This window comes from Simochromis diagramma, unplaced genomic scaffold, assembly GCF_900408965.1.
Source record: "Simochromis diagramma unplaced genomic scaffold, fSimDia1.1 OVJJ01000395.1, whole genome shotgun sequence".
Taxonomy (NCBI): domain Eukaryota; kingdom Metazoa; phylum Chordata; class Actinopteri; order Cichliformes; family Cichlidae; genus Simochromis; species Simochromis diagramma.
In genome coordinates this window covers 13,853-41,076 of record NW_024386844.1, presented here as the reverse complement: position 1 = coordinate 41,076, position 27,224 = coordinate 13,853, and the positions used below count along the sequence as shown (strand labels likewise).

The 27,224-nt window shown below is 42.1% G+C and overlaps 1 protein-coding gene across 1 annotated transcript in view; it reads left to right on the top strand.

Annotated features, from left to right (window-relative positions):
- Positions 1–24,308, top strand: part of LOC120732002 (butyrophilin-like protein 2) — a 29,315-nt gene extending 5,007 nt beyond the window's left edge. Inside the window, exons 2-8 of the mRNA XM_040029383.1 lie at positions 13,319–13,666; positions 14,664–14,987; positions 16,649–16,756; positions 17,444–17,761; positions 18,982–19,314; positions 23,678–24,001; positions 24,056–24,308. Of these exons, the coding sequence (XP_039885317.1) occupies positions 13,319–13,666; positions 14,664–14,987; positions 16,649–16,756; positions 17,444–17,761; positions 18,982–19,314; positions 23,678–24,001; positions 24,056–24,147 (1,847 nt within the window). The 3' untranslated portion in view covers positions 24,148–24,308. The remainder of the gene's footprint in view (positions 1–13,318; positions 13,667–14,663; positions 14,988–16,648; positions 16,757–17,443; positions 17,762–18,981; positions 19,315–23,677; positions 24,002–24,055) is intronic.
- Positions 24,309–27,224: the final 2,916 nt, after the last annotated feature.

The window sequence follows — 27,224 nt, the reverse complement described above, 5'->3', positions numbered from 1 at the left end:
TGCGCACCAACTGTCCGGATGCGGAGATATGCATGAAGAGGGTCACAGCAAATCTCAAAATGGTGGAGGGTTACTCAAACTCTTATAGCCTCTGATGGCCCCCACCTAGTCATAAAAACCTAAACATCCACATACTTTCTAACTCTCAGTGAGCCTGAGTTATGGCCTTGGCTCCCTGTTTTTCTGCTTCCAACAAAGGTGAGGGTGTGGCTCCTGTAGAATGTGCTCTGTCCTCTCTACTATCAGAAAAGCAAGGCCCTGACTCTCTGCACACAATATTCTCTTCATAAATCAGCGGTAACTCATTCACAGTAAATCAACAGTATAGGACAGGCCTGCCCAATCCCAGTCCTCGGGAGCTACTATCCTGCAGCTTTTAGATGCATCCCTACTCCAACACAGCTGAATCAAATGGTTTGATCTCTTCAGCATGCCATCATGTTTGGCAAAGGCCTGATTACAAGCCATTCATTTGATTCAGGTGTGTGGGAACAAGGATGCATCTAAAAGCTGCAGGACGGTAGCTCTTGAGGACTGGGATTGGGCACCCCTGGTATAGGATAATACAAACCTATCTAATAAATCTAATGATTCTCACATTCTTTTAACTCAGCAGTATAATGCATCATAAACAATATCATCCATTCACAATAAATCAGCAGTCTAATGTAATGCAAATCAGTTTAATAAATGTAATAGTTATCACCTTCTTCTAAGTCAGGAGAATAATGCAAACTAAAACTACATAATAATTTCACAATCTTTAATCAGGGGTATAACATGGCATAAGATAATATAATAATCTCACAATTCCCCCTTTGATCTCTTTTTAAAGAGATCACTTACACCCTGCAATCCAGTGTTGCAGGGTCCATTTCTTCTTACCCCTGAGGCCCTCTGTCCCCCTTTAACGGGTGAACCATATGTGAGATGACCTCTGTGTTTGCGCAGTTCAGATGCAAGAAAAACTATGATTACAACAACAGTAGTTACAGATGACACTCTCCAGTTCTCCCACAGCTTTATTTTGGTGCTCCAGTTTCCCACCCCCATCTTGGTGCTACCTTATACCCTTCAGACGTACTCAGACTAGAACCTCTGTCCGAGGAGCTTTTAGCCTTTATTTTATTGCTGCAGCCACCAGTGTCTTCCAGTCGGGTGATCCTCTGCTCTTCTTTCTTCAACCTCAGGGGTTAGACAACCCTTCAGTCGTTGCACAGATCAGGGGATTATTCTGCCCCGATTTCAAACAACGATCTGTGTATCCTCGGGTCCTGTGTGTCCTGTGTATCCCCCAGAAAAAGGAACAGGAACGTGTCCCCCTTTCGCCCAAGAGCCTCTCGAACCTCGCTGGTCTGGTGTTCCTGGATTTCCGCCAACCCCTTCATGGTTATTGCTGTGTTTATGGGATCCATCCTTTGAGGTGACTTGCTGGAGCCCAAACGCCATGACACTTGGACCCAGTTGGTGTCTCGGCAGTCACCGTGTCTGTCTCTGCTGCGAAGGATCCTCGTATCTCCGTGACCTCGTCTGGTGTCTGTTCCTTTCTCTGTAAGAGGCAGAAAACCAAAACACCTCTCTGCCTAGCTCTAATAATCTAATGTTGTTATCTACTGATCTTCTGGCGATTCAGAATTGGTTTAGAATATTCAGAATGTCCCAGGGACTTATTCTAATCATATCCTATGTGTGTGTAAGCGTGTTTGCATTTAGCCCTCTGCACTCAAAGTCAATACCTGCAATATATCAGTCCGGACCATCACGCCGAACGAAGCTTATGACCTTCAAAAGATTTAGTGCCAACTCTTGTATGAAAATAAAAATAACCACTTAGTTTAGTAAAAGAAAACAAAAACAAATTAACCATTTTTAATTCTAACATTTGCCCCCATTTTCACAAAAAGCATATGTTTCATTCAGCCTGCCGTTCCACGGTTTCCTCTCCAGTATGATACTCAGCTTCTCGTGAACACAGGCATTTTATCTTCTAAACACTATTCAATTTATTTCAATCATTAATGCTTAAACATGAAAATAATGCTTCTCGCTGGTTCTCTAGAAAAAGTCTGGGAACTTTTGGGTCATTACAAGCTTAAGTTTTACCATACCTAAATTATTAAACACACAAATAAAGTCATAGTATATTCATAAAACCATTGTTTGATGTTAAAACTCAATTCACCGGAGCTAGAAATTAAAAGAAAAGATTAGTGACATCATATCTCAGAAAGTATCAGAAATTCTCCTCTCGAGTATCGTTGCTACAGCCCTGCCATCCTGTGTTGGGGAAGGAATTCAGTTTAGTTGTTATGTTAGATCTGTTCAACTCCTGGCTCCGCCCAGAGCCTGCGTCCACAGAACTGCCTAGAAACAAAATCCGTATTAATATGAACTTCACATTTGAAACGCCGTTTTTCTTCCCCCCCCCCTGTTTTTCCCTTACTGACCACAGCAGGGGAATCTATGTCTTAATTCAGCCATGAATCCAGCTCACCTGATTCATCACTGAGCCCAACCGTCACTGGCATCTGACAGGGTGGCGCTGCATATTTTTCCTTTAATGTCACTATTTTCAATCTGTTAATTAGAGTGCTTAAACATGAAGTAGACTGCGTCCACAACAAGTCAATACAGCTTAGTCTGGACTGTCAAAGGTGACTTTAACGCTGACTGTTCTGACAATCCTGTTTATTGCATTACCTGTTCAGATTAGAAAATCTCTGCACACTGGAATAAACATAATCAACATAGTCAACATTTTACTGCGTGTTATTCCACAATATTATAGATTCCAACGCTCCATCCTCATGTGGCTTGCTACATTATGTTTATCTAGATCTCCTTTCTGTCTCTAAATTTTCGGAGAATTTTTATGCTTGGTGTCAAATTTTAAAAATTTGACCATAAGTAAAATTTATGGTGTTATTACCCCCATCGGGGCTTACCTTTCCCCCTTTTGGTGATATTCCTCCCTTGAATATTCGCAATTACCCTCCTTAGGTGCGAAAAACTGTTTGTGTGGTCAAGTGGGTGCTGAAAAAACAAAAGCTCAGGACAGGACAGTTATCAGTCATGTGCTTCATACAAAATTTGCATATATTTGATTTCATATTGATCCTCTGAGTGTAATGGTACATTTTAATTTGAATTTATCAAAACTAAACACAATAGGTTTTTCTTTCTTTACTTTGCTGTTGGTTCTATTCTACTTTTCTAAATTATTGACTATTTCAATGGAGAACCTAAATGACTTGGACCAGTATTTGTTATTACATATCTCTATTTTGAATGTGACAAGTCTACCATTCCCCTGTTATTCATAGATATTGTTAAAGTTTTGGCTATTTTCCTCTATACAGTTTACTTGACTTTTTACAGTGGCCTGCTATGGTTAATAGTAACATATTCCAGTCATGAGTGAAATCAAAGGTTTTCTTCACTGTGGCGTTTGGCATTCCCAACAATATAATGTGATACCTTAATCAAAACACAGCTAATAAAACACAATTTTCTTAATGCAAACATCAGTAACTCAAAATTAGCAACCAAAGGGTTAAGTCTGCAGTTCCACACTCTCATGGGAAGCTACATTCTCCCCCTCTGGTCTCTCTTATCCTCCTGCAAAAACAAAACAACACAAAGCATCCACCCTTCTTTTACAGGCTGGGTGAATTGTTTGTGGACATTCACTAATCCTAAGGTCGGTGCAGTTTTTGTCTCAGTATTAAGTCCATTAAAACTTTTGGTCATCAGTCCATCACAGTCCAGTCACATGCATACATCCACACACATTCATACCAGATATTGCTGATAATGGAGTCTCACGCACAACCTATTCGAGCCTCCATCACCAGCAAGATGACGTCATCATTTTAAAGGAAAACAGTTCCTTGTTTTTTGGACTGGATTGACTCGCTGCAATCCTTTTAGACTCAGGACTTCTCATGTGATCAATGTCCCATATAAGTGAATTTCTCCAGAGCCCATTATAATCATGGAGAAGCACACTTTGCGACTGTTTCCAGTAAGAATATTTTATAGCGCTTTAAATTTCAATCTTCCAGGCCTGGATTAAAGAGCTGATTCTTAAATCAGGAACTCACAAAATATCAAAATATCACCACCGGTGGATCACACCTCTCAGATGTTCTTATCTCAGTGCACTGTAACAAGAGCAAAAACAAACATAACCAATAAAATACTAATAAAATAACACATACTAGGATGTCCAAGCATAAAACCGTCTTTCTCTCTCTTAGAGACAGAAAACAACCCAAACCTCACTAATAAAATCAGTGCTAAGCAAAAACCAAAAATCAACCAGAAATTCACAGGAAAGTTTTTCTTCCTGCCGGGACAATATTGTGTGAGAATGAGAACCTCGTAACACCTTTTGTTCCTCCTTGAATTAAATCTCAATCACAACAATGTGGCGCTCCGAAATAAAACTCACACCATTAATTCATCATTTTCACTCTGTACCACTGCTCCTTATCAGACTGTGTGAAGCACAGTAAACAATTCAGTCGAGGCCTTGAGCCACAAACAGACATCACGCACAGACATTGTTTTCATAACCAGACAATTTTATACCTTGTCCCTTAAACCTACACAAATGCCCTCTGTGTGATATAAAACGCATTTAACCAATAAGCAATCAATAGCTTCTTGTAACAAATTCTGTATATTTGGATGTTTGTGTGCAGCATTTTGCATACATAAGCATTTGTTAGCAAAGCATTCTTCATTGCACAAGCGTGTGCATGTGTGTGTGTGTGGATCACTTCTCAGTGAATCAGCATTTCGATTTAGGTGTGTGTGTCATTTCTCACTCAATCAACGAGTGCACAGGTATTTGTGTGTGTAGATGAGTGTGTGTGTTCATCACTTTCCTGTTCTGGTGTCTGTTCACGCTTCAGGCTGTGGCCTGAAGCGTGCCCTGGGGTCCTGCCCTCCTCCTTTTCAGTCTGTTTGTGACCATTGCTGCTGCTGCTGCTCAAAGTTCTGTCCATCCTGGTTCTGACCACAATTGAGGCAGTCCTTTCTCCAGTGTCCATGCTCACCGCAGGTGAAACCTGCATCTTCTTCTGTGTTTTGTCCGTTCTGAGGTGGCTTTTGACCTCAGTAGCTCCTTCTGGGGTCAGCGGGGGAGCTGGCCCCAGGGAGGGGTCACTTGCCCCCTCCCTTCCTTCCCTCCCCATCTCCTGCTGCCTCCCTCTTCCCGCTCCACCACAATCACCCACACTATTGCTCTTTATTCTATTGCTCTCTTTTTCTTCTGCTTATCTTCTTTTTTCTTTCTCAACAGGTGATCCAGGTGATTGATATATGTATTTTTTGTCTGCTTATTTTGTTGGTTTTTTGTTTTTTGCCCTTTATCCCCGTCCCTCTTCTCCCCCCTTTTTACTTTCCCTCTTTCTTTCTCCCCGTTCTTTTCCTCAGTCAAGTCTGTCCTCAAGTCTGTCCCGTATTTAGCAAGTGAAAATAAAATAAAATAAACAATAAAAGGTGAATCAAATAGACCATTACGGCAAGGCTGGGATGGTCCATTTGGTAAAGTAAATCCGTTGGGCATCTTTTTTTGCCTTTAGTTTTAATTTAATTCTGATGGCAAAAGAACCAAACGGGACAGGCAAAAAAAAAAAAAATGCAGAGTTATCAAGGTCAGCATTATGTTGCTCGGCCTCACTTTTCCTCCGGGCTTAATGGGCGTCTCGTCACAGCTCTGTCAGCTGAAGCTGTCTGGAAATCTCCCCCGTGTAGTGAAACGGGCCTTAGGTTCAGCACTCTCCGTCTCTGCTGCATGAGATCCTTTTCCTGCAGCACTGTTGACATTTTCAGATTGTTGTTGTGGGTCCAGCTCCTGCAGCGTTTGGTCAGGGTCACGTCAAAGATGGTAGAGGGGACAGCAGGAGTCCAGGTCAGCCTCAGCTTCCAGCAGCCTGTAATGGGGCATAAAAAGAAAAAAGAAAAACAAAAAACAGACCGGAATGGACGAACAGGAAAATGATGTTGTGTTGACTGTGTTATTAAGAGAGGGGAGAAACACCGGGCCAGGCCCTGTGTCAGCCTTCTCTCCCCCTTTTTTTTTGTTTTTTCTCACGATATAATCACTCATAACCCACCAAGTTGACAGGACAACACAGGTACATACATTTAAATTAAACTGCCTTAGCTTTTTTTTTCTTTTTTCAAACAAGGCGTTTCCTTAAAAATTTCTCTGCTTGTGTGTGTTTTTGTTTCACCTTTTGTTGCGATGCTCCGGACGCCTTCCCAAACTCCACAAGTCTGTTGGCCCCAAATGTCAACCCAATTTTATGTGTTACAGCTTCTCTTAATTTCTCCTCTACTTCTCTCCTCGCTGCTGTCGGTTCCACAGCTGCTGATTTTTGGTGTGGTTCCCATTACTATAATTTTGCTCTGGCCGCTGTGCTTGTTAGGATGCCTGGGTCGTTGACCCATGGTTTTTGAGTTTATTATATTATTTATACATTCTAGTTTTTGGTTTCTTTGAGTTCTGTCTTATGGTTTATGTCTCTGTCTTCTTTAGCTGCTCTGTCTCCCCTGTCAGCTGTATCCCCTTGTCTAGTTCACGTCTCTGTGTATCCTTAGTTGCTATATCCCCGTGTCCAGTCAGTATCCGTGTCTGCCCTGGTCCCACGTCTCTGTTCCCTCTGTTGCAGTGCGTGCGAGTCTGTGTCTTTGTTCAGTCTGTGTCATGTTTCCTGTTTTACTTTGAAAGTCCATGTCTGATGTTAATGTGTCTGGTTTCGCTTCCCTTTGTCTCGTTAGGCCTGATTTGCCCCAGCTGTGTTTCCCTCCTGTTACCCATTCCCTGATTGCTCCCTCTGTATATTTAAGCCCTGTGTTTCTCTGCGTCTGGGTCGTGATCTACTGTTTATGTTGCTGTGTGTTTTGTCAGTCTGCTGGTGTTAGTTTATTTTGATTTTTTCCAGTTATGTTATGTTTGAGTTCAGCATTAAAGCTGTTTTGGTTTAAGTTTGTCTCTGGAGTCTGCACCTTGGGTCCTATTCCTGTCTGCACACAGCCATCACTTAACAGTGCTTGTGGTGGGCGGTTGGTCCAGGTCTGTAGCCACCTGTATTAACACGCTAAGAGATTTATTTAATATCATTTTCATCACTGTTAAATAGACAAGCAGGCAACAAGCCCACCTTTACAGTGCAGACTGCACGCCAGTCTCACAACACATTCCTCTCGCTGCTTCTAAATAATTCTACACTCTCCCTTTATTTCTCCATTTCTCCACATCAGATTTAAAACCCAACATATTTCACACCACTACTTACCTCTCACTTTTTTTTTTTTTTTTTTTTTTTTTTTACACCAGAGTATTGCACCCAATTACGCCTGCTTATCTTTATGTGGCTCCAAATTACCCTCTTTTCTCTCTTTTCTTTCTTATTTTAATTTTACACACTCATCAGGGGACAGGCACAAAGCAATCAACAATTTCTACCACTGAAGCGAGTGATTCAACCTTTTTACCTATGATAGAACTCAACCTTAGATGTCAAAATATCCTCTTGTTCTATTCCAGAATAAATGTAAACCCGTGATTACACAGCAGTTTCAGTGTTATTCTGTAGCTAATGCGGGAGTCCTCAGTTCCCAAGTCGCCACCTCAGCTAACCAAACGCTGTTGGACCGGCCTCTGCGTCCAGGGACAGGGGGGTTGGCACACCATGAACAAGCTTTTTTGAGGTTCCACATCCAAGGTTGCTACCCTAGTTACCTCCGGGCCGCGTCCGATCTACCGGTTGGGAAACCACTCCTGGAACTAATCCACAAGGTCCACTAGGCGTCAACCTTTGATCATGAAATATTGTCCTCCAATTAACACATCAACCGCCACTGTCACCATATTCATATTTAACGCACTGAAACACAGAGAGTGCGTCTCACACGCAGAAACACACACAGAAACCTCTGAGCTCAAGTTTCACAGTTTCTTGCCACAAAAGCCAGTCATAGACAAAGTTAAATGTGGAATGTAATGTGGGCTACAACTCTAGTCTCAACATAGAATGTTTTTAGTTTCTTGCTAGAGCTAGTTCCTATGACACACTTCAGCCTCAATTTATGATGTTAGTATCTCGCGCCGAAAACCAGACAGCGACAAAATTGAATGTGAAAATACGAACAGATTAACTTGACAAACAGTCAGAGCTCTGTTGAGCCAACAATCCCTTTAACGTTAACTAGTAATGACTTCATGAACTTCTTCACAAATAAAATTTCAATCATTAGAGAAAAAATTACCAGTAATCATCCCACAGATATATTATCCACAGCTACTCTTAATACCATTGATATTTATTTAGACTCTTTTTCTCCAATTGATCTTTCTGAGTTAACTTCAATAATTACTTCCTCCAAACCATCAACGTGTCTTTTAGACCCCATTCCTACAAAACTGCTCAAAGAAGTCCTGCCATTAATTAATGCTTCGATCTTAAATATGATCAATCTATCTCTAATAATCAGCTATGTACCACAGGCCTTCAAGCTGGCTGTAGTTAAACCTTTACTCAAAAAGCATCTCTAGACCCAGCAGTCTTAGCTAATTATAGGCCAATCTCCAACCTTCCTTTCATATCAAAAATCCTTGAAAGAGTAGTTGTCAAACAGCTAACAGATCATCTGCAGAGGAATGGTTTATTTGAAGAGTTTCAGTCAGGTTTCAGAGCTCATCACAGCACAGAAACAGCTTTAGTGAAGTCAAAGGAGCTTGGAAAGAAAAGCGTCTGGACTTCTTTAAGTTGCTTGAAGACGTTTCACCTCTCATCCGAGAAGCTTCTTCAGTTTAAGGTCAAATGGTGGAGAGTCCCAGATATAAACCTAGTGGGAGTGACCCCCCACAGAGGGACAAAAGGACCCCCTGATGATCCTCTAATCGCCTGAGCCAAGGTGTGAAACTGGGTGTGGGTCCCAATCAGCCAGAGTTTCGGGTGTGTTCATTGTGAAACCTGGCCCCACCTTATCATGCGAATTCCTGAGGTCAGATGGCCCAGGATGTGAGTGGGCGTTAAGGCGTCTGGGAAGGGATCTCAAAACTGGATTATAGATGGCAGACAGTTGGTGTCGTAAACCCCCGCCTCTGTTCAAGGATGGTCGCTCACAGTGGACATAGATGGCGTCTTTCTCTCCTCTTTCAAACCATCTGTCCTCTCTGTCCAAAATGTGAACGTTGGCATCCTCGAAAGAGTGACCTTTGACCTTTAGATGCAGATGGACTGCTGAGTCTTGTCCTGTGGAGGTGGCTCTTCTGTGTTGTGCCATGCGCTTGTGAAGTGGCTGTTTGGTCTCTCCAATATAGAGGTCTGGGCATTCCTCGCTGCACTGTACAGCATACACCACATTGTTAAGTTTGTGTTTTGGCGTTTTGTCTTTCGGGTGAACCAGTTTCTGTCTGAGTGTGTTGCTGGGTCTGAAATGCACCGGGATGTCATGCTTGGAGAAAACTCTCCTGAGTTTCTCTGATACACCGGCTACATAGGGGATGACAATGTTGTTGCGTCTGTCCTTCTTATCCTCCCTCGCTGGTGTCTGGTCTTCTTTTCTGTGCCTCTTTGCTGACTTTATAAATGCCCATTTAGGATAGCCGCACGTTTTGAGTGCTTCCTTTACATGTGTGTGTTCCTTCTTTTTTCCTTCAGGCTTAGAGAGAACATGTTCTGCCCGGTGGTGTAGGGTCCTAATTACTCCAAGTTTGTGTTCCAAAGGGTGATGGGAGTCAAAGAGGAGGTACTGGTCCGTGTGTGTGGGCTTCCGGTAAACTTCGATGTTGAGGTTGCCGTTCTCTTCAACGTGCACGGCGCAGTCCAGGAAAGGCAAACAGTTGTCCTTTGTGTCTTCCCTGGTGAACTTGATGTTTTTATCCACAGCGTTAATGTGCGCAGTGAAGGATTCCACTTCTTGTGTCTTGATTTTGACCCAGGTGTTGTCCACATATCTGTACCAGTGGCTGGGTACTCTTCCTTTGAAAGAGCCAAGAGCCTTCCTTTCCACTTCCTCCATGTAAAGGTTGGCTACAATAGGTGACACGGGGGAGCCCATGGCACAGCCATGTTTTTGTCTGTAAAAGCCTTCGTTGTATTTGAAATATGTAGTGGTGAGGCAGAGGTCTAACAGTGTGCAAATCTGATCGGGTGTGAAGTTGGTCCTGTCCTCCAAGGAGCTGTCTTCTTGTAGTCGTTTTCTGACAGTCTCCACGGCCTCCGTGGTGGGTATGCAAGTGAAGAGAGAGACTACATCAAAGGACACCATGGTTTCATCTGGATCCAGGGTAAGTTTCTGGACCTTGTCGGTGAAGTCGGTGGAGTTCTTGATGTGGTGTGGGGTGTTCCCCACAAGAGGAGCAAGGATGGTAGCAAGGTCTCTCCACCATTTGACCTTAGAACTGAAGAAGCTTCTCGGATGAGAGGTGAAACGTCTTCAAGCAACTTAAAGAAGTCCAGACGCTTTTCTTTGCAAGCTCCTTTGACTACAATGACCTGGATGACTGAGAACCTTCACTGACAGCTTTAGTGAAGGTTACAAATGATCTTCTTATGACCTCTGACAGTGGACTCATCTCTGTGCTTGTCCTGCTAGACCTTAGTGCTGCGTTCGATACTGTTGACCATAATATCCTATTAGAGCGATTAGAACATGCTGTAGGTATTACAGGTAATGCACTGCAGTGGTTTGTATCATATCTATCTAATAGACTCCAGTTTGTGCATGTAAATGGAGAGTCCTCTTCACACACTAAGGTTAATTATGGAGTTCCACAGGGTTCAGTGCTAGGACCAATTCTGTTTACATTATACATGCTTCCCTTAGGCAGCATCATTAGAAGACATAGCATATATTTTCCCTGCTATGCAGATGACACCCAGCTCTATCTATCCATGAAGCCAGATAACACACACCAATTAGCTAAACTGCGGGAATGTCTTAAAGACATAAAGACCTGGATGGCCGCTAACTTTCTGCTTCTTAATTCAGATCAAACTGAGGTTATTGTACTCGGCCCTGAAAATCTTAGAAATATGGTATCTAACCAGATTCTTACCCTGGATGGCATTACCTTGGCCTCCAGTAACGCTGTGAGGAACCTTGGAGTCATTTTTGACCAAGACATGTCCTTCAACGCACATATTAAACAAATATGTAAGACTGCTTTCTTCCATTTGCGCAACATCTCTAAAGTTAGAAATATCCTGACTCAGAGTGACGCTGAAAAACTAGTTCATGCATTTATTACTTCCAGGCTGGACGACTGTAATTCATTATTATCAGGATGTCCAAAAAACTCGCTGAAAAGCCTTCAGTTAATCCAAAATGCTGCAGCAAGAGTCCTGACAGGGACTAGAAAGAGAGAGCAGATTTCTCCTGTTTTGGCTTCCCTTCATTGGCTTCCTGTTAAATCCAGAATTGAATTCAAAATCCTGCTCTTCACATACAAGGTCTTAAATAATCAGGCCCCATCTTATCTCAATGACCTTGTAGTACCATATCACCCTATTAGAGCACTTCGCTCTCGCACTACAGGCCTACTTGTTGTTCCTAGAGTATTTAAAAGTAGAATGGGAGGGAGAGCCTTCAGTTTTCAGGCCCCTCTTCTGTGGAACCAGCTTTCAGTTTGGATTCAGGAGACAGACACTATCTCTACTTTTAAGATTAGGCTTAAAACTTTCCTTTTTGCTAAAGCATATAGTTAGGGCTGGACCAGGTGACCCTGAATCCTCCCTTAGTTATGCTGCAATAGACGTAGGCTGCCGGGGGATTCCCATGATGCATTGAGTTTTTCCTTTCCAGTCACCTTTCTCACTCACTATGTATTAACAGACCTCTCTGCATTGAATCATATCTGTTATTAACCTCTGTCTCTCTTCCACAGCATGTCTTTTATCCTGTTTTCCTTCTTTCCTTTCTTTCCTGCTCTTGACGAAGGCGGTCGCACTTTTCTCCTCCTCTCCCTTAGCTTCCCTGCTTAGCCTCTTGTGTCCTTGTCTAGTCTCGTGTTTTTTGTATTACTTTTCCCTGGAACATTCTCTCACAGTCTGTTCTCTAAAACCTAAAAGAGGAATTATTGATGTGATCAACTGGTCCCTGAATGCTATTGACACCCTTTTCTCAATGAGACGTCTGGGCTCGGGTGAGCCTGAGTGCATGAAGATATCTACCTATTCGGAACCATTATAACAGGGTTCTTGCTGATTGGAGCTGGCTTGGCCCTGACTTATCGAAGAATTGAGGAAGTGGAACCAGCTGTTCAAACCCCCACAAGGCTGCCCGCTGGGATTGAAACGATGGGACGAGGCGTGAGTTTCTCAAAATGGGCTCATTGAGTGCAGCATGGATAAGATCTTGGAGAAGCTATGGCTGCCGTGAATACTCGGAATAACACCTCTGAGCGCAAACTGGATGACATCTTGGAGAAGCTCACTGCGGTCGTGAGTTCTCAGAATCGGCTCTTTGAGCACAAGAATGACAACATCACGGAGCGTAACTTTGATAACATCATGGAGAAGCTCACGGCTCTCCAACGGGAGATTGAGAGACCAGTGTTGGACTGTTAGAACAGCTTTGAAATTCATATGAGCTGTTCGCACTAAAGTAAAAACCACCATCACTTCATGCTAACCTCTCGGCGCCAGCTGCTGCCTCAAGGCTGGAGCTGAACAACAACACCCTGATAACGACTGTGTTGAGACTGTTCTTCCCACTCTATGCAAGGCCACCTGGGTTGGCTGGAAGACTGTTTACTTAACCTGGCAGGGCGAAGGACACTGTCTCAGTTGAACTCTGGACACATACACACATACGCACACAGACATATTTAGACATGCAGATGTGCACTCATCCCCCCTCACCCCTCCAAACGCCTTCGATGCTTATTCCCCTCCGATGCTGACGGTGGATCGTGGAGACCAGCGCATATGCTGCAGGCCCGGATGTACTGTCTACACTGGCTGTCTCTCACCCTTTACCCACCCCTGTTGCTTGTCATGTGATTCTTTGGTGTATTAAGAGTTTTTAAAAGAGAGTTTTTCTTTCCCACTGTCGCCAAAGTGCTTGCTCATAGGGGGTCATATGATTGTTGGGTTTTTCTCTGTATCTGTTATTGTACGATCTACTGTACAATATAAAGCTCCTTGAGGCGACTACTGTTGTGATGCAATTTAAATGCCAATATAACTTACTCAAATTCAGTTTCTGATGGCACAAAGTTCTGCCCAAATGACTGTGATTTGGTTTGTGAGACAATCCCACAGCATGCAGTGAATTTTTATTTCTGTGTCCTCAGTTTCCCAGCATGCCCTGGCTGTGGTAGTGGAGGTGAATGAAGGGGAACAATCTGCCCTGCTGCCCTGTCAGTTCTCAGGTATTATACCTGAGTACCCTGCAGTGATTTGGACTCGGAGTGATCTTCATCCCAAATCTGTCCACCTACAGCGAGAAGGAAGAGATGATTTTGGAGGGCAAAACCAGCGTTACAGCGGGCGCACATCAATGAGGCCTGATGCTCTGGACACTGGAGACTTCAGCCTCACTCTGAGGAAACCAACAAAGACTGACAGTGGCAACCACATCTGTTCCCTCAGTGATGGGAGAGAAGAGCTGAGAGTGACAGATATACAGCTGCAGGTCAAAGGTCAACAACAAACCCAGAATGCATACACAGTAAAACCTGACATTCAATAGGCTTAACAGAAGAATTTGAATGGTGATTTAAAATTGTAGGTACTGGTGTGAAAATAGTGTTTTTAGTGCTAGAAATAGTTGAGTCATTTAAAAGTTTCATCCAGTTAGTAGATGTGAAAAAGAGTCTCAGGTTGGGATCCATTGCCTTTGGATATGTCCATGTAAGTATCAAAGAGCAATGGAGATGACAGTGGAGGTGGGAATTAATGAAGCTCAAAGACTTTATTACCGTACTTAAGTAGAACTTTTTGATATCTTTACTTTGAGTATTTACTTTCTGATAATTTTTTAATTTAGTTTAGGTATCTTGGGGTCTTGTTCAGTAGTCAGGGGAGGGAGAGATCGACAGACGGATTACTGCTGTGGTTGCAGCGATTTGGATGCTGTGCCTGTCCAAAATGATGAAGAGAGAGCTGAGCACAAAAACGAAGCTCTTGAATTACTGGTCGATTGTCATCGCTACCCTCACCTATGGTCATGAGCTGTGGATAGTGACCGAAAGAACAAGATTGCAGATACAAGTGGCAGAAATGGGATTCCTCTGAAGGGTGAGGAGTTCGTCCAGCCAGGAGAGGCTCAGAGTAGAGCTATTTGGGTTATTCTCTGGACAGAGAAAGAGGACAAGGAGACTGAGTGGTGGAATAGGATAGTTATAGGGATGAGGAAAGTAGACAGGCATGCTGGGAGGGTATGGGTAGAACCAAGAGAGGACTTTTAGTGAGTTTACTGTCAGGCTGAACACAATTGAAGGAGAAAAGTACTTTATCGACTGGCTAGGCAGAGAGCTCAAATGATATACAGTCTGTTTGGGTAATTAAGGACATAGATGGGAATGTACTGATGGGTTGAAAAGATGGAAGCAGTACTTGCTCCATCATGTTCCAGTTACCACCACTATTATACTGCACTGTTTTTTGTAGTTGATAATGTGTTTCTTGTCCTCATAGACGACCAAGAGGAGGTGACAACATGGAAAATGTCAGACTTCATCATTCTACCCTGCAAAACAAATCTTGTGCTGCCTGAGGACACCACAGTGGAGTGGACTCATGCTGACCTAGTGGTTTATGTCTATTCAAAGAGAAGTGACCACCTTAAGAAACAGGATGGCCTTTACAGAGACCGAACGAAGATGAACGAAGACCTGCTGAGAACTGGAGACCTCAGTCTGACCCTGGAATACCCCACAGATGGAGACAGTGGAGGATACATCTGCACCATCTACAGGGACAAAGACATCCTGAGACAGAAAGTAGTGCTGCAGGTCAAAGGTCAGAGATGTAAATAAAGGTCAGATGTTAATGTTGTAGATTTAGGCAGGGCTGGACTGGGACAAAAAATCGGCCCGGGCATTTTGGCTAGAGACCGGCCCACCAAAAATGTGACGTCATTCAGGGGTAAAACCGCAAAGGATTCTGGGAACTTGTGGCAAGAGGTACTAGCACATGCAGGCTTTCAATTGAACTCAGTTACACAGCGATAAAAAGAAACACAAAGAAGGGCAAGAAGCTGTTGTATTATTAACTGCAATAGCCGGTGTTGTGCCAAAAAGTGATTGTCTGCCAAAAAGTGATTTCCGGTATTTTCCAAAAACTGATTGCTCGTATTTAAATTGCTATAAGTAACTTGTTGGGCTATAATATGTGAAACATATGTCAAATGCATCCCTCATGGATGACATAAAGTCATCTCTCCATCTCCATCTCCTGCTCTTCTGTCTCCTCTGTCACAGACTTCTCCACTTTTGATGATAAATCAGCCTGGTGCAACATGTAAGGATTGGCACAATTTGTTAAGATTTTGAGGAGTTTGAGAAACTAACCTTAAGCATAAAATAAAATTTACTATCAGTAACTTCATCGCACCCGCCCAGCAGTATATAAACTCCGTCATGCTAGCTAGTACGCAGTGCCAGTTATTCTAAGCAACTGTAAAAAGTCAGCACAACGAAAACAAACTGCAACTAAACTTTGTTTATATCTGACACAGATAGACAGCAGGTCATAACTTCTTACCTGAAGTTCAGTTGCTCTGCCACTATGAGTGGTGTTGTGCCAAAAAGTGATTTCCGGTATTTGCCAAAAACTTTATATAACCTTTATTTATGCAGTTAAAAAAATCTCATTAACATTAAAAATGTCATTTGTAAGAGTAAGTTGGCCAAGAGGACAGCAGAAATGGCAGCAAATATTACAATAGTTCTGTAAAAATATTTTAAGTGAGGATAAAGGACCGGGTTGGTTATAATGTAAGTACAATAACACAGACCTGTAAAGATAGTTGAAAAAAACAGATAATTTTTTAATTCTATATATAATCCCTTTGTAAACGCTGTTCACCGAAGTCTATTTACCAACATACATAAAGATATTACACATAAAAAAATACACAGAAACATTGGAAATCAGTTTTTGGCAGGCAATCACTTTTTGGCACAACACCGGCGGCCGCCTCAGTCTCTCCTCCTCTTGCCTCCCCTTTCCCTTATCCACCTGCTGGCCTCCACCACTTGCTGATGTTGCTAAATCTGTGGAAGCTGTGCCATAGCTACCGCCAAACAATTCAGTTATTTTTACACATTTGGCAGCGTCTGCCTGAAGGGCTTGTTTCTTTTTGGCCCTAATTTTTTCTGCACCTCCTTTCCTTTTTTTGTTCTCCATTTTCTTTAGTTCGTCTATAAGATTGCTAAACAAGGGGGAGGGTGCATCCGACCTCATCGGCTGTAATTGGTCCAGCCCAGAGTCGATCATGACCAATTGGCCACCTTTCATTATTTATACCCTTCCAAAAAAAAAAAATCGATCGGCCCATAAAAACAAAAAATCGCCAGCGGCCCACCGGGCAAATGCCCGGTATGCCCGATGGCCAGTCCAGCTATGGATTTAGGTCAGAGTTCAGCGTTTATGTTGTTATATTTTATATTTTTCCACAGAACCATTTCCATCCTGGGCCACAGCTCTCCTGGTTCTCTTGGGCCTCCTGGTTCTTCTTGTGGTTTCTGGAGGTCTCACATATTATTTCCGACACTGTTTCATGTCAGGTGAGTGTCTCCTACTACACTACCCATAATGCAGATGGTTAGCAGGTGTCCTCTGGTGGCTCCTTGACTGTGGCTCACACAAACTTGTTCCAGAAGCTGAAAGAGTTGAGAGTTACAAACAGCTGATACAGAGAGCTGAAGAGAAACTTCCAGGTTTGTTCCAGAAGTCAGAAAACCTCCTTCAGACTCAGTCATTGATCAGTGAAACAGCTCCACAACATGACTTTACTAAACAGTGTGTGTGCTTCACTGCATTGATCTGACACAGAGGCTGCATGTGTACAAGCTGTTCTTCTTCTGTGGTGGTAAACAGCAGCTGACATGGAAACATGTGCTGACAGTAAATGTTGCAGCAGCTTCAGTAAATGTTCCTCCTTGAGTTGTGCTCAGTCATGTGGTGGAGAGCTTCAGATGTTCAGACACATGAGATCTTCATGGTTTCTGTGCTGATGTGTGTGAGACATGGCCGACTGTGGAGGCTCAGTCTGTCTGTGCTTCTTCATCCAACATGTCTGCAGCACTTTACAGGACGCTGCAGACGAGTTACCAAAGAACGAGTCAGGAACACATCAGGAACAAACTGAGACACAATCTGACTGAGACTAGAAGACAAGGAGGGACAGGGAGGTCATGTGACCATCACAGCTGCTGCTGACGTCATCATGTTGTCCTTTGTTGTCCTCAAAGGTTACAAGGTCGAGGTGGATTCAGGGGTGGAGTCTGCCCTGCTGCCCTGTAAAACCACAGTTCGCCTGCCTGAAGATGGTAAAGTGGAGTGGACGGATAAAAATGGAAAGGTCCACGTGTATGAGAACGGCTCTGACAAACCTGAATACCAGCACCCAGATTTTAAAGCCAGAACCAAGATGAGGAAAAATCTGCTGACGCTTGGAGACTTCAGTCTGACCCTGAAATACCCGACAATCACAAACACCTACACCTGCACCATCTACAGCAGGGAGGGAAACAAGCTGATGAGGAAAGAAGTGGAGCTGAATGTCAAAGGTTAGTGCTGTAGATACACGTCAAAGATCAGAAGTCAGTAAATGGTAAACAGACTGGTCCTTATAAAGTCCTTTTCACAATAACTAGAAGATGATTTCTAGCAGAAGTGTGAAAATCTCCACATCCTTTCTCCATGTTATCATCCAAAGCTGTGTGAAGTTTCAGAGCTCTGCAGCTAACAGAGACTTTCAGTTTGTAACATCGTCTTCAGAAGAAAAAGATTAAGAAAAAAACAAAACGCATAAAACCGAACATTTCCAATAAAGGAAACAAAAAGGTGGAATAAACTGATGTCTTAGTCAGTTCGTTAAATCTTTTGGATTTTCAGACAACAACATTCTTGTAGGTTATTTACCATATTTGATCAGTACCTCTCCAAAGTGGTGAAGAGAGAGTTGAGTGAAGCTCTCAAATTATGAAACAAGTTGTTCCCAGGCTAGAGGAGGTGGCCAGGGTGAGGGTGGTCTGGGCTTCTCTGCTTAGGCTGCTGCCCCCATGACCTCACCCCAAATAAGCTGAAGAAGATGAAAGGATGAAAAGATGTGATCATTCTGTATATTTCAGATAAAACAAAGTTAAATGGTAAATATTATTTCATTTCACTGCTTTTCATGTAAGACACGATATGCCTCAGCTGCTTCAGGTAGATCCAATGATGTGTCTAACTTTCTGATAACTTTCACTTTCCATCCTGATGATGAAGGCTGACAGAGAATGACGTCCCTCTGGAATCAGAGTTTCCTGCAGTGAACATCCTGACTTTCTTTTTTAAAAACACCAAATAGTGATGTTACCTCGAGGCTTTGAACTACACTTTATTTATTGTTGTGAAACTGTGGGCGGAGTTTGCTTCAGTTGAAATCACTGATTATGTTTGAAGAGCTTCACTCTTTCAGGTGGAGCTTTGAAACGTTGGCGTAAAACTCGATGTATTAAAGGTGACTGAAACATAGTTTATCATTTTCAACCATGTGTGTAGTGATTCAGTTTTTGAGCCAGTGCCTTGTTTCGTCATTAATATCAAATAAAGGTTTGACTCTGGACACGTCAGCTCTGCTGCTGATTGGACAGATAAATACAACACAGTAGAGTAATGGGACATATTTCAGACTCCAAACAAACATCACTAAAAATATTTCACTTCATCCGGTCAAAGAAAATGTACACACTGCTGCTGCTCATGTCTGTACAGCTCATGCTGTGCTTTGTTTTCCTCTCAGTCCCCCAGGTGGAGGTGGATTCAGGGGTGGAGTCTGTCCAGCTGCCTTTCAAAACCTCTTCAAAACTTCCCCTGCTTGACATAGCAACCATTGAGTGGACAAACACATACGACATGAAGGTCCACGTGTATCAGAAGAGCTCTGACCAGCCTGAAGAACAGGACAAGATCTACACAGAAAGAACGAAGATGAATGAAGACCCGCTGAAAACTGGAGACCTCAGTTTGACCCTGAAATACCCCACAGATGGAGACACGGGTATCTACACCAGCGTCGTCTACGGCAGCGAGAGAAACATCCTGCTGAAGAAAAAGGTGGAGCTGAGAGTCAAAGGTCAGTGCTGTAGATACAGGTTCAGAGTTCAGGGGTCCGTTCTTCGTACCTCGCTAAGTAAGTTAGCTGGATTTGATTGTTGACGATTTCGCGTGATCTTGGATCGTTCGGTTCCCCGAAGCTCATCCGGGACTTGCTGTCATAGCAACAGAGCCGTAAGCGTAAACCTGCTCAGGAGCAGGTTTACTTTATGTAAACAGGATTAGATCGCGGCCACGCAGGTATGTCCGCTTCATTTATACGAAAGCAACAGCGATATTCCACCACTGTTTCACCATAAATAAAAAACATCAATGTAACTAAAGATAATGCAGCACCTGATCCATTTATTGATTTCACACAGATACATACAGGTCATTTCCTAATAAAGGGAAATGTACTATTAACATTCTATTACATGTATGTGATTATTACAGATGTAATTCATATTTCAGAGTAGTAATTGTAAAGTACTTCGTGTAATCAAGATGGGAGACCACGGCTATAAAAGCGAAGGTGGATTTGGGAAGTCTGTCGCAGCCATGTCCTGTCCGTTTACGCGAGCCACCCATTGCGGAAGGTGCAAGATTGATAAGGAGAGTTTTCAGAATCCAGCGTATATTGCGGGATAGACAGGATCCTTTAGCTCAGCGCGACAGTGTGCTCATAGAGAGATATCGATTTTCTTTTTTTTTTTTTCTGTTTTTTTTTTTTTTTGTGTCCCGTTTGGATCTTTAGCCATCAGAATTGTTGTCTTAAGGCCAAGAAAGATGCCAAGCGGATTTATTTTACCAAGTGGATCATCATGGCCTTGCCATATTGGTCCATTTGATTGACCTTTATTATAATTATGAATTTATTTTATTTTCAGTTGCTACAAACGGGACAGACATGACTGGGGGATAGGACAGGGAGAAAGAATGAAAGAAAGAGAGGGAGAGAAAGAAAACCAAGATATATCGATCTTCCCGTGAGGATATTATTTACTTAACCAACTTGTTGACGAGGGGGTGCAGGACCACCACCTGTCTTTTTTTTGCTCTGCCCTTTTCTTGGTTGCTGTTATGAACAAACAAACAGATTATTCCAGGGTCTCTGTTCAAGAGACGAAAAGCAATATAAGTGATAAATATTACCATTCTGTAGAATATTCTTATATTTCACTTTTACTTGTTCCCATGTTCTAGTGGGTCCTGTTGTGGCTCTAATGTGAAAGAGGATATAATGTAATATAATATAATATAATATAATATAATATATTATAATATAATATAATATAATATAGTGTAATATAATATAATATAATATAATAAATTTACCCTACCGCCTACTGGTGTTGGCCAGAGGGGCCGATGGCGCGATATGGCAGCCTCGCTTCTGTCAGTCTGCCCCAGGGCAGCTGTGGCTACAACCGTAGCTGCCTCCACCAGTGTGTGAATGTGAGAGTGACTGAATAGTGGCATTGTAAAGCGCTTTGGGTGCCTTGAAAAGCGCTATATCAATCCACTCCATTATTATTATTATTATTAAATTACTTACGAGTTTAATTTGTCAGAAACTGTCTGCCAGCCCTCTCTCCTTGCTTTTGCAGCCTTTGCAGTGTTCCCTTGCGTTTTAATTAAACTCTGAAACTCCTGAAATCCCTCAATCAAGAGTTCTTGCTCTGTTGCCGAAAAATACCGAGCGCGCTCCTTCGACATTTTCGCCGACCAATCAAAAGGTTGCCAATCAATGTTTCTACTATCGATGCGTAGCCCCTGTTAAGCCACCCAGTGATCTCACATTACTTCATCCAGCTGTACTAATCGTCAACAACAGGTGTGTTCGGAGAACCGGAATAGTGAGCTCAGAGTTAGCGCGATGATTTGATCTTGGATGTAGTAAGCGAGGTATGAAGAACGGACCCCACAAAATGATTAAAAACCGAAAATAAATAAAAACAAAAGTGAGCTGACAGATGCCAGCCAACTAATCAAAACTCAAAAGAAAAGAAACCACAGTGGTTTCTACAAGTCAAACAAGCTAAATAAATGAACACGCTGGTGACCATACACAGAATGCTAATCATGCTAAACATGGTGCAATGTGTTCAGCAACAAAACAAGAGAGAAGCCTTCAAGTGAAAGTGTACTATTTTTCTTAAATTGGACAATAATTGGACAATCTTACGCCTCAACTTACTCTTGGAATTTGCTGGGATCTCATGCGCACAACATGAAAAAACACAACATCCAAAATGCTAGCTGGTACTGCTTATATCATTCATCATATAAAGCAGGGTGTCATGAACATTGTGTGCAGGCTGGAATTGGACCAAAACGCAAACTCACCGAAAGGAAGCTTAAACTCAAAATGCAGCTTTATTTTCTGAACGGAGGAAAAGGCGATACAAAAGAAAACTAGACTGGGAAATTCTTATGAAACTGACTCGCAAAGAAACACGGAGGGGTACACGGCCATGAGGGAGGACACGACACGGAAGGAGACGCTGACATAAATGAACACAAAGATAACGAGGTCTTTGGCCTTTGTCTGGTAACCGTTCCTAGATGTTACCTGATCATGGATTAATCTCTGCCACAGTGTTGCTGACAGAGCAATGTTTGGTGAACAGGATCGTCTTTACATGAAACATGCAATCCTTCACAAACTGCCCTCGGTTAATGGTTTTCCTGCCTCTGCACTTAGTTCACTAACTATGTAGCTCCCTTCAGCTGTAGCAAACTGGTACAAAGCCATTACAGGGGGGCGCGTTATGACTAAAAAAAGGAACAACAACAAAAAAAGAATGCTTGGACACTGCTAGCATAGTGGACAGGGTTTTTTGTTTTGTTTTGTTTTCAAGGGGCTTCCACACAAACACAATGCAGAGGTTGAAGCATCGCAAAATATGCTTGCAAGCCAAAGACTAGAACAGCAGCTGTCGTGCCAAGGTAGGTAGGTCTCCCCGACAGAATTTGTTTCCCCTGCGTCGGGAGCACGTGTGAGAGTGGGCGTTAAGGCGTCTGGGTCGTAAACCCCGCCTCAGTTCAAAGATGGTCGCTCACAGTGGACATAGATGCTTCTTTCACTCCTCTTTCAAACCATCTGTCCTCTCTGTCCAGAATGTGAACATTGGCATCCTCGAAAGAGTGACCTTTGACCTTTAGATGCAGATGGACTGCTGAGTCTTGTCCTGTGGAGGTGGCTCTTCTGTGTTGTGCCATGCGCTTGTGAAGTGGCTGTTTGGTCTCTCCAATGTAGAGGTCTGAGCATTCCTCGCTGCACTGTACAGCATACACCACATTGTTAAGTTTGTGTTTAGAAGTTTTGTCTTTGGGATGAACCAGTTCTTATTTTCAAAAGTAATTAATTACTTAGTTACTTTTTAAAAACCCAATTTACACCCTGAATAGGTGATAAAGCGATAGATCTTTCAGCCCAATTCTACTTTTTCTGCATAATTCATCATACAAAATGTAATCAAATGGAAAAGTCTCTTTTTAAAACTTGTTTTATTAGTTTTAATCTTCTAACTTTATGCATCAAGCAAAAATTTAATTATATGCAACATTCTCTGACTGGAAGAAATTAGTTTAACATTTAAACCTATTTTCTGCACATTCCAGCACATAAAATAAAATATTTTTTGTGTTTACACTCACTCTTTCAAATAGATGCAAGTAAAACACAGCAGAAAATAAATAAAGTCAAAGACTCAGCGGTCCTGTTGCTCTATTTTCACCTGTAAAGCAGGAGTGGGGTAGGCGGAGGTTTACCCTGGAGCAGGTGTGCCGCGGTCAGTGGAAGAATCCGCGAGTTTCTCTGTGAGTTTCCCATTTCGTCGTAGCGCACTCGGAGCTTGCTCGGAAGTTTAGGGGTTTTTTTCGCTGTAAAAAGAAGTTTTCTTCCCACGCACAGCGGACACTAATGTTTTTGTCACTTTTTATGGAATCAAACTCAAAGGTCAGTGCTTCCACGCTTTAAACGCTGCACGCTCATACTCTCTCCCACAATCGATATGTGATCCATTGTTGATCTGCACACAGCTGTTGTCACCAACGTCGCACTTGCTTACGTCACTGTCATGAGACATTCTCACAAAAAATCACGGTTTTAGTAACACAGTAACGCAGCGTTCCTACGGGAAAGTAACTGTAATCTAATTACCGTTTTTGCAATAGTAAACCCTTACTTTACTCGTTACCTGAAAAAGTAATCGGATTACAAGTTACAAGTAACGCGTTACTGCCCATCTCTGGTCTCCACAAGCTTAAAGAGCTGCTTTCACTTGATCTCTGTCCTGTTTCCTTCTGCTCTGATCTGCTTCTGTTCTTCAGCCTTATCTACAACTCTGAACACCTGCTGCTGTCTATAAAGGTAATGTTGTTTGTTGTCCTCTCAGACTGTCTGGTGGAGGTAAAGGAGGGGGCGGAGTCTGTCGAGCTGCCCTTCAAAACCACAGGAAACCTGCCTGAAGATGCCACAGTAGAGTGGGAATACTGTGAACCTGAATGCAGGAAGGTCCACATGTATGAGAAAAGATCTGACCAGCCTGACAAAAAGGACGAGGAATACAGGGACCGAACATCAATGAATGAAGACCCTCTAAAAACTGGAGACCTCAGTCTGACCCTGAAACACCCCACAGAGAGAGACAGTGGGAGATACAGATGTGAAGTCAAGTCTGGCTGTAAACTTCTCAGAAGGAAAATGCTGTTTCTAAAAGGTTAGTGTGTGTGTGTGTGTGTGTGTCTCTGACTGTCTTGTGTCTCCTCTGCAGGGAGAGTTCAGGTCCAGGATCAAACAGGGGACATCAGGAACAGAAGCAGCTCCATTGATCCGACTCCTCTGATGGCTGATCAATCAGTTTGATCTGTGCGTTTGGTTAAGAGTGACGTTACTGTGGAGAGTGTTGATCAGTCAGATGATGAAGAGGAGTATCAAGTTTACAGCTGATCTGCATGTTGGAAGTATTTGGAAGAAAAACCTGACTGTTTGTTTATGAATTTAAAAAAATAGATTTATTTCACTGTTTCATTGATTATTTATTGGTTCCTCTTCTGCAGTTATTTTATTTCTTTCTACATTTCGTAATACCAAGAAGCTTTTGCTTAGCAGCATAGTTACCACTTGCATGTGGAAGGTCATGAGTACAACATGGGACATTTTTCACAATGACATCTTTTATCTATATCTATCTATCTATCTATCTATCTATCTATCTATCTATCTATCTATAGATAGATAGATAGATAGATAGATAGATAGATAGATAGATAGATAGATAGATAGATAGAGCTACTTGAATTCCCCCTTTGATTCGTGACCTCAGTTTACTTTTAAATACAGGCCTCATCTAACAAACTCCTAATCACATAAATACAGTTTACATAATGTCTCCAATCTCAAAGTAAACCCATTATAGACCACGTCTTACTTTACAGTTAACACTGTTTTCTACTATTTATTACATCTAGAAATGTTCTAGTCCTGTTCAGCTGTAGACGTCAGCACAGGTAAACTGCAACTCAGAATGATTTTTATCAAAAAAATGTTTAAAGGAAGGATTTTTGATTGGATGAACAGGATAACTGGTGGAAAAAGAAGAAAGGGGTGGGATTAAATTAGCTCAATTATTTATTAGGATTAGGATATTAGATTTTGATTTTTCTGTTATTATTATTAATATTATTCTATTATTATTCTGTTCTCCTTATGCTGCTTTGGTTTATGTGTGTGTGTGTGTTTTTTTAGTTGTTATTATTTTAACATGTTCAAAATAAAAGCACACAAACAAACATTAGCAAGCTAGAAGTTTTAGGATATGTTTGATTACTAATATGTTTCTGGGTTTGTTTGAGTCTAAGAACAAAGGCTTCTCCTAAACCTGCACACCTTTGAGCTGACTCATCTCTCTGGTGTGTAAAGAATAAACATGTCTTTGTGTACTGTATGACATCCACATGTGAAACACTCGTCCATATTCTGATCCTCAGAAACATTCAGCCTTCATAAACCCACAGCTGATGTGAGACGTGGCTGCAGCAAAGGAAGATGACTGATTCTGAACTGTCTCCAAGTTTAAGAACAAATGTGCTGATAACAAGTGCTGTAAATGTTTTGGTTACGATGGTTTTAGTGTAAATGATCACAGAGACGGCCTCCATTTATAAAATCAATAAATCAGCCTGGACTCTGTTTCTTGTTTTGCTTTTGGACAAGCTTCAGTAAATTTAACAGAAAATAGATTATTTCTGCATTCCTTCAGTTAGTGAGAGAGCCGGTGTTAGTGGGATTTCCTGCATCAGCGCGTCCTCAGGCTTGTTTTCTTTGTGAGTATGATTTAGCTTTCGAAGAGGTCAAACAACAGTACAGACATCATGGCAGCAGCCTGCAAGCATTTAACTGAGATGGACTGTAACCCTGGTACACTTACAGATGAGCTCTCTGCTGTAGTCACAACTAGTGTTCTGAGTTTGCTGTGTAATAAAATATCACCTGCTGACTGATTACAAGGAGATAAAATATCAACATATGGAGCGTTTCCTTCACAAGGATCAGCTAGATTATTACACACAGAGGCCTCTGATGGTCCCTCGTCTTTTTTCTTGGATCCTCCCTGTCTTACCCACACAGGCCACTTGAGGCACTATATCACAGCCCAGGATACATCACGCACATGCGTCCTTACACTTAGTTAACAACAATAAAAGGGCCTGTGTTTTAAACTGAGACATAAAAGGAGAAGAAGTTTAAAGTTGGGAAGCAAGAACAGGAACTGAGACAAGATGTAAATTCATAGAGCGTTATTGAATTTTTTACTTTGATCATTTTCAGAAACAATGAAATGTGTTTATATTTGTAGTAAAGAGACATCAGTCCACTTCATCACTAACTTAAAGTGAAGCCAGTGAGTTTGTGTGTAAAGAAAACACTGCTTTAAAGAAAACTTTGAAGTTTAATCTGATGTTTGAATTGGACAAACAGGTATCATCTAATGTTACACTGTGAAAAATCTGAACACCTTTTACTGTTTAACTGTGAAATCAGTGAGATGTTGTTTCCAGTGTCAGAAGTACCCTCATGTCCTATTGTTCCTGAGTTGTGGTTCACACATGGATACTTGTTCTGGAAGTGAAAGTAAAAATTTCTTTGTGCGTCAGCAGTTTCTGTTCTGGCTGACAGTGAGTTTAGGTGGTGTTTCATTGTGTTAGCAGCAGATTTAACAGGATTCCTTAAACATCAGGATGAAGATGTTTCTGCTTTTTCTGCTCGTCATTAACAGTAATGTTATTATCACAGGTGTTATATTTGAATCATTTACTGTATTTATACATGTGAAATGCTGTTACTGTCAATGATGCAGTGATTGTCATCATTATTTATAATCTAGTCACAGCTGTGGTCAGAATAGGCATGGGTATGGTGGTAACTTGGAGGGTTTGATGATTTATTTGACCTGCTTGTTTTTAAGGTGGATTGATTGTACAGCATCCACCTTTACTGAGTTTAAAATTCGGTGCACAAGCTTTAATATATTTTGGATGTTCTTTAATCTACACAGGGCCAAACATGTACATACATTACATGTAAATTCAGTGACGTAACTTAACAGTTACAAAATTTGTATCCATAAGAGAATTTTGCACCATTTCTAAACTAAATACAGGGATAAGGAAAGAGCACCACGGGCTGTTAATAATGACGGTCTTTGATGCTGTAGATTGTACTATGAACCCCAGTACAGGAAAGTCTGGAACGGCTCTCTGCTTATAGGTCAAAGTCTCTGATCCCACGAGTATCACTGCCAGTAGGGAAACAGAGCTCGGGTGGAGCAGGGCAGGAGACTCACCCAGTTCTGACTGCTGTATGAATGTGGATCCTGCTTTCACTAAAGCTGTGCTTGCCAGGGTGGCCTTGCAGCCAAGCACCTTCAGTCACATCCATCA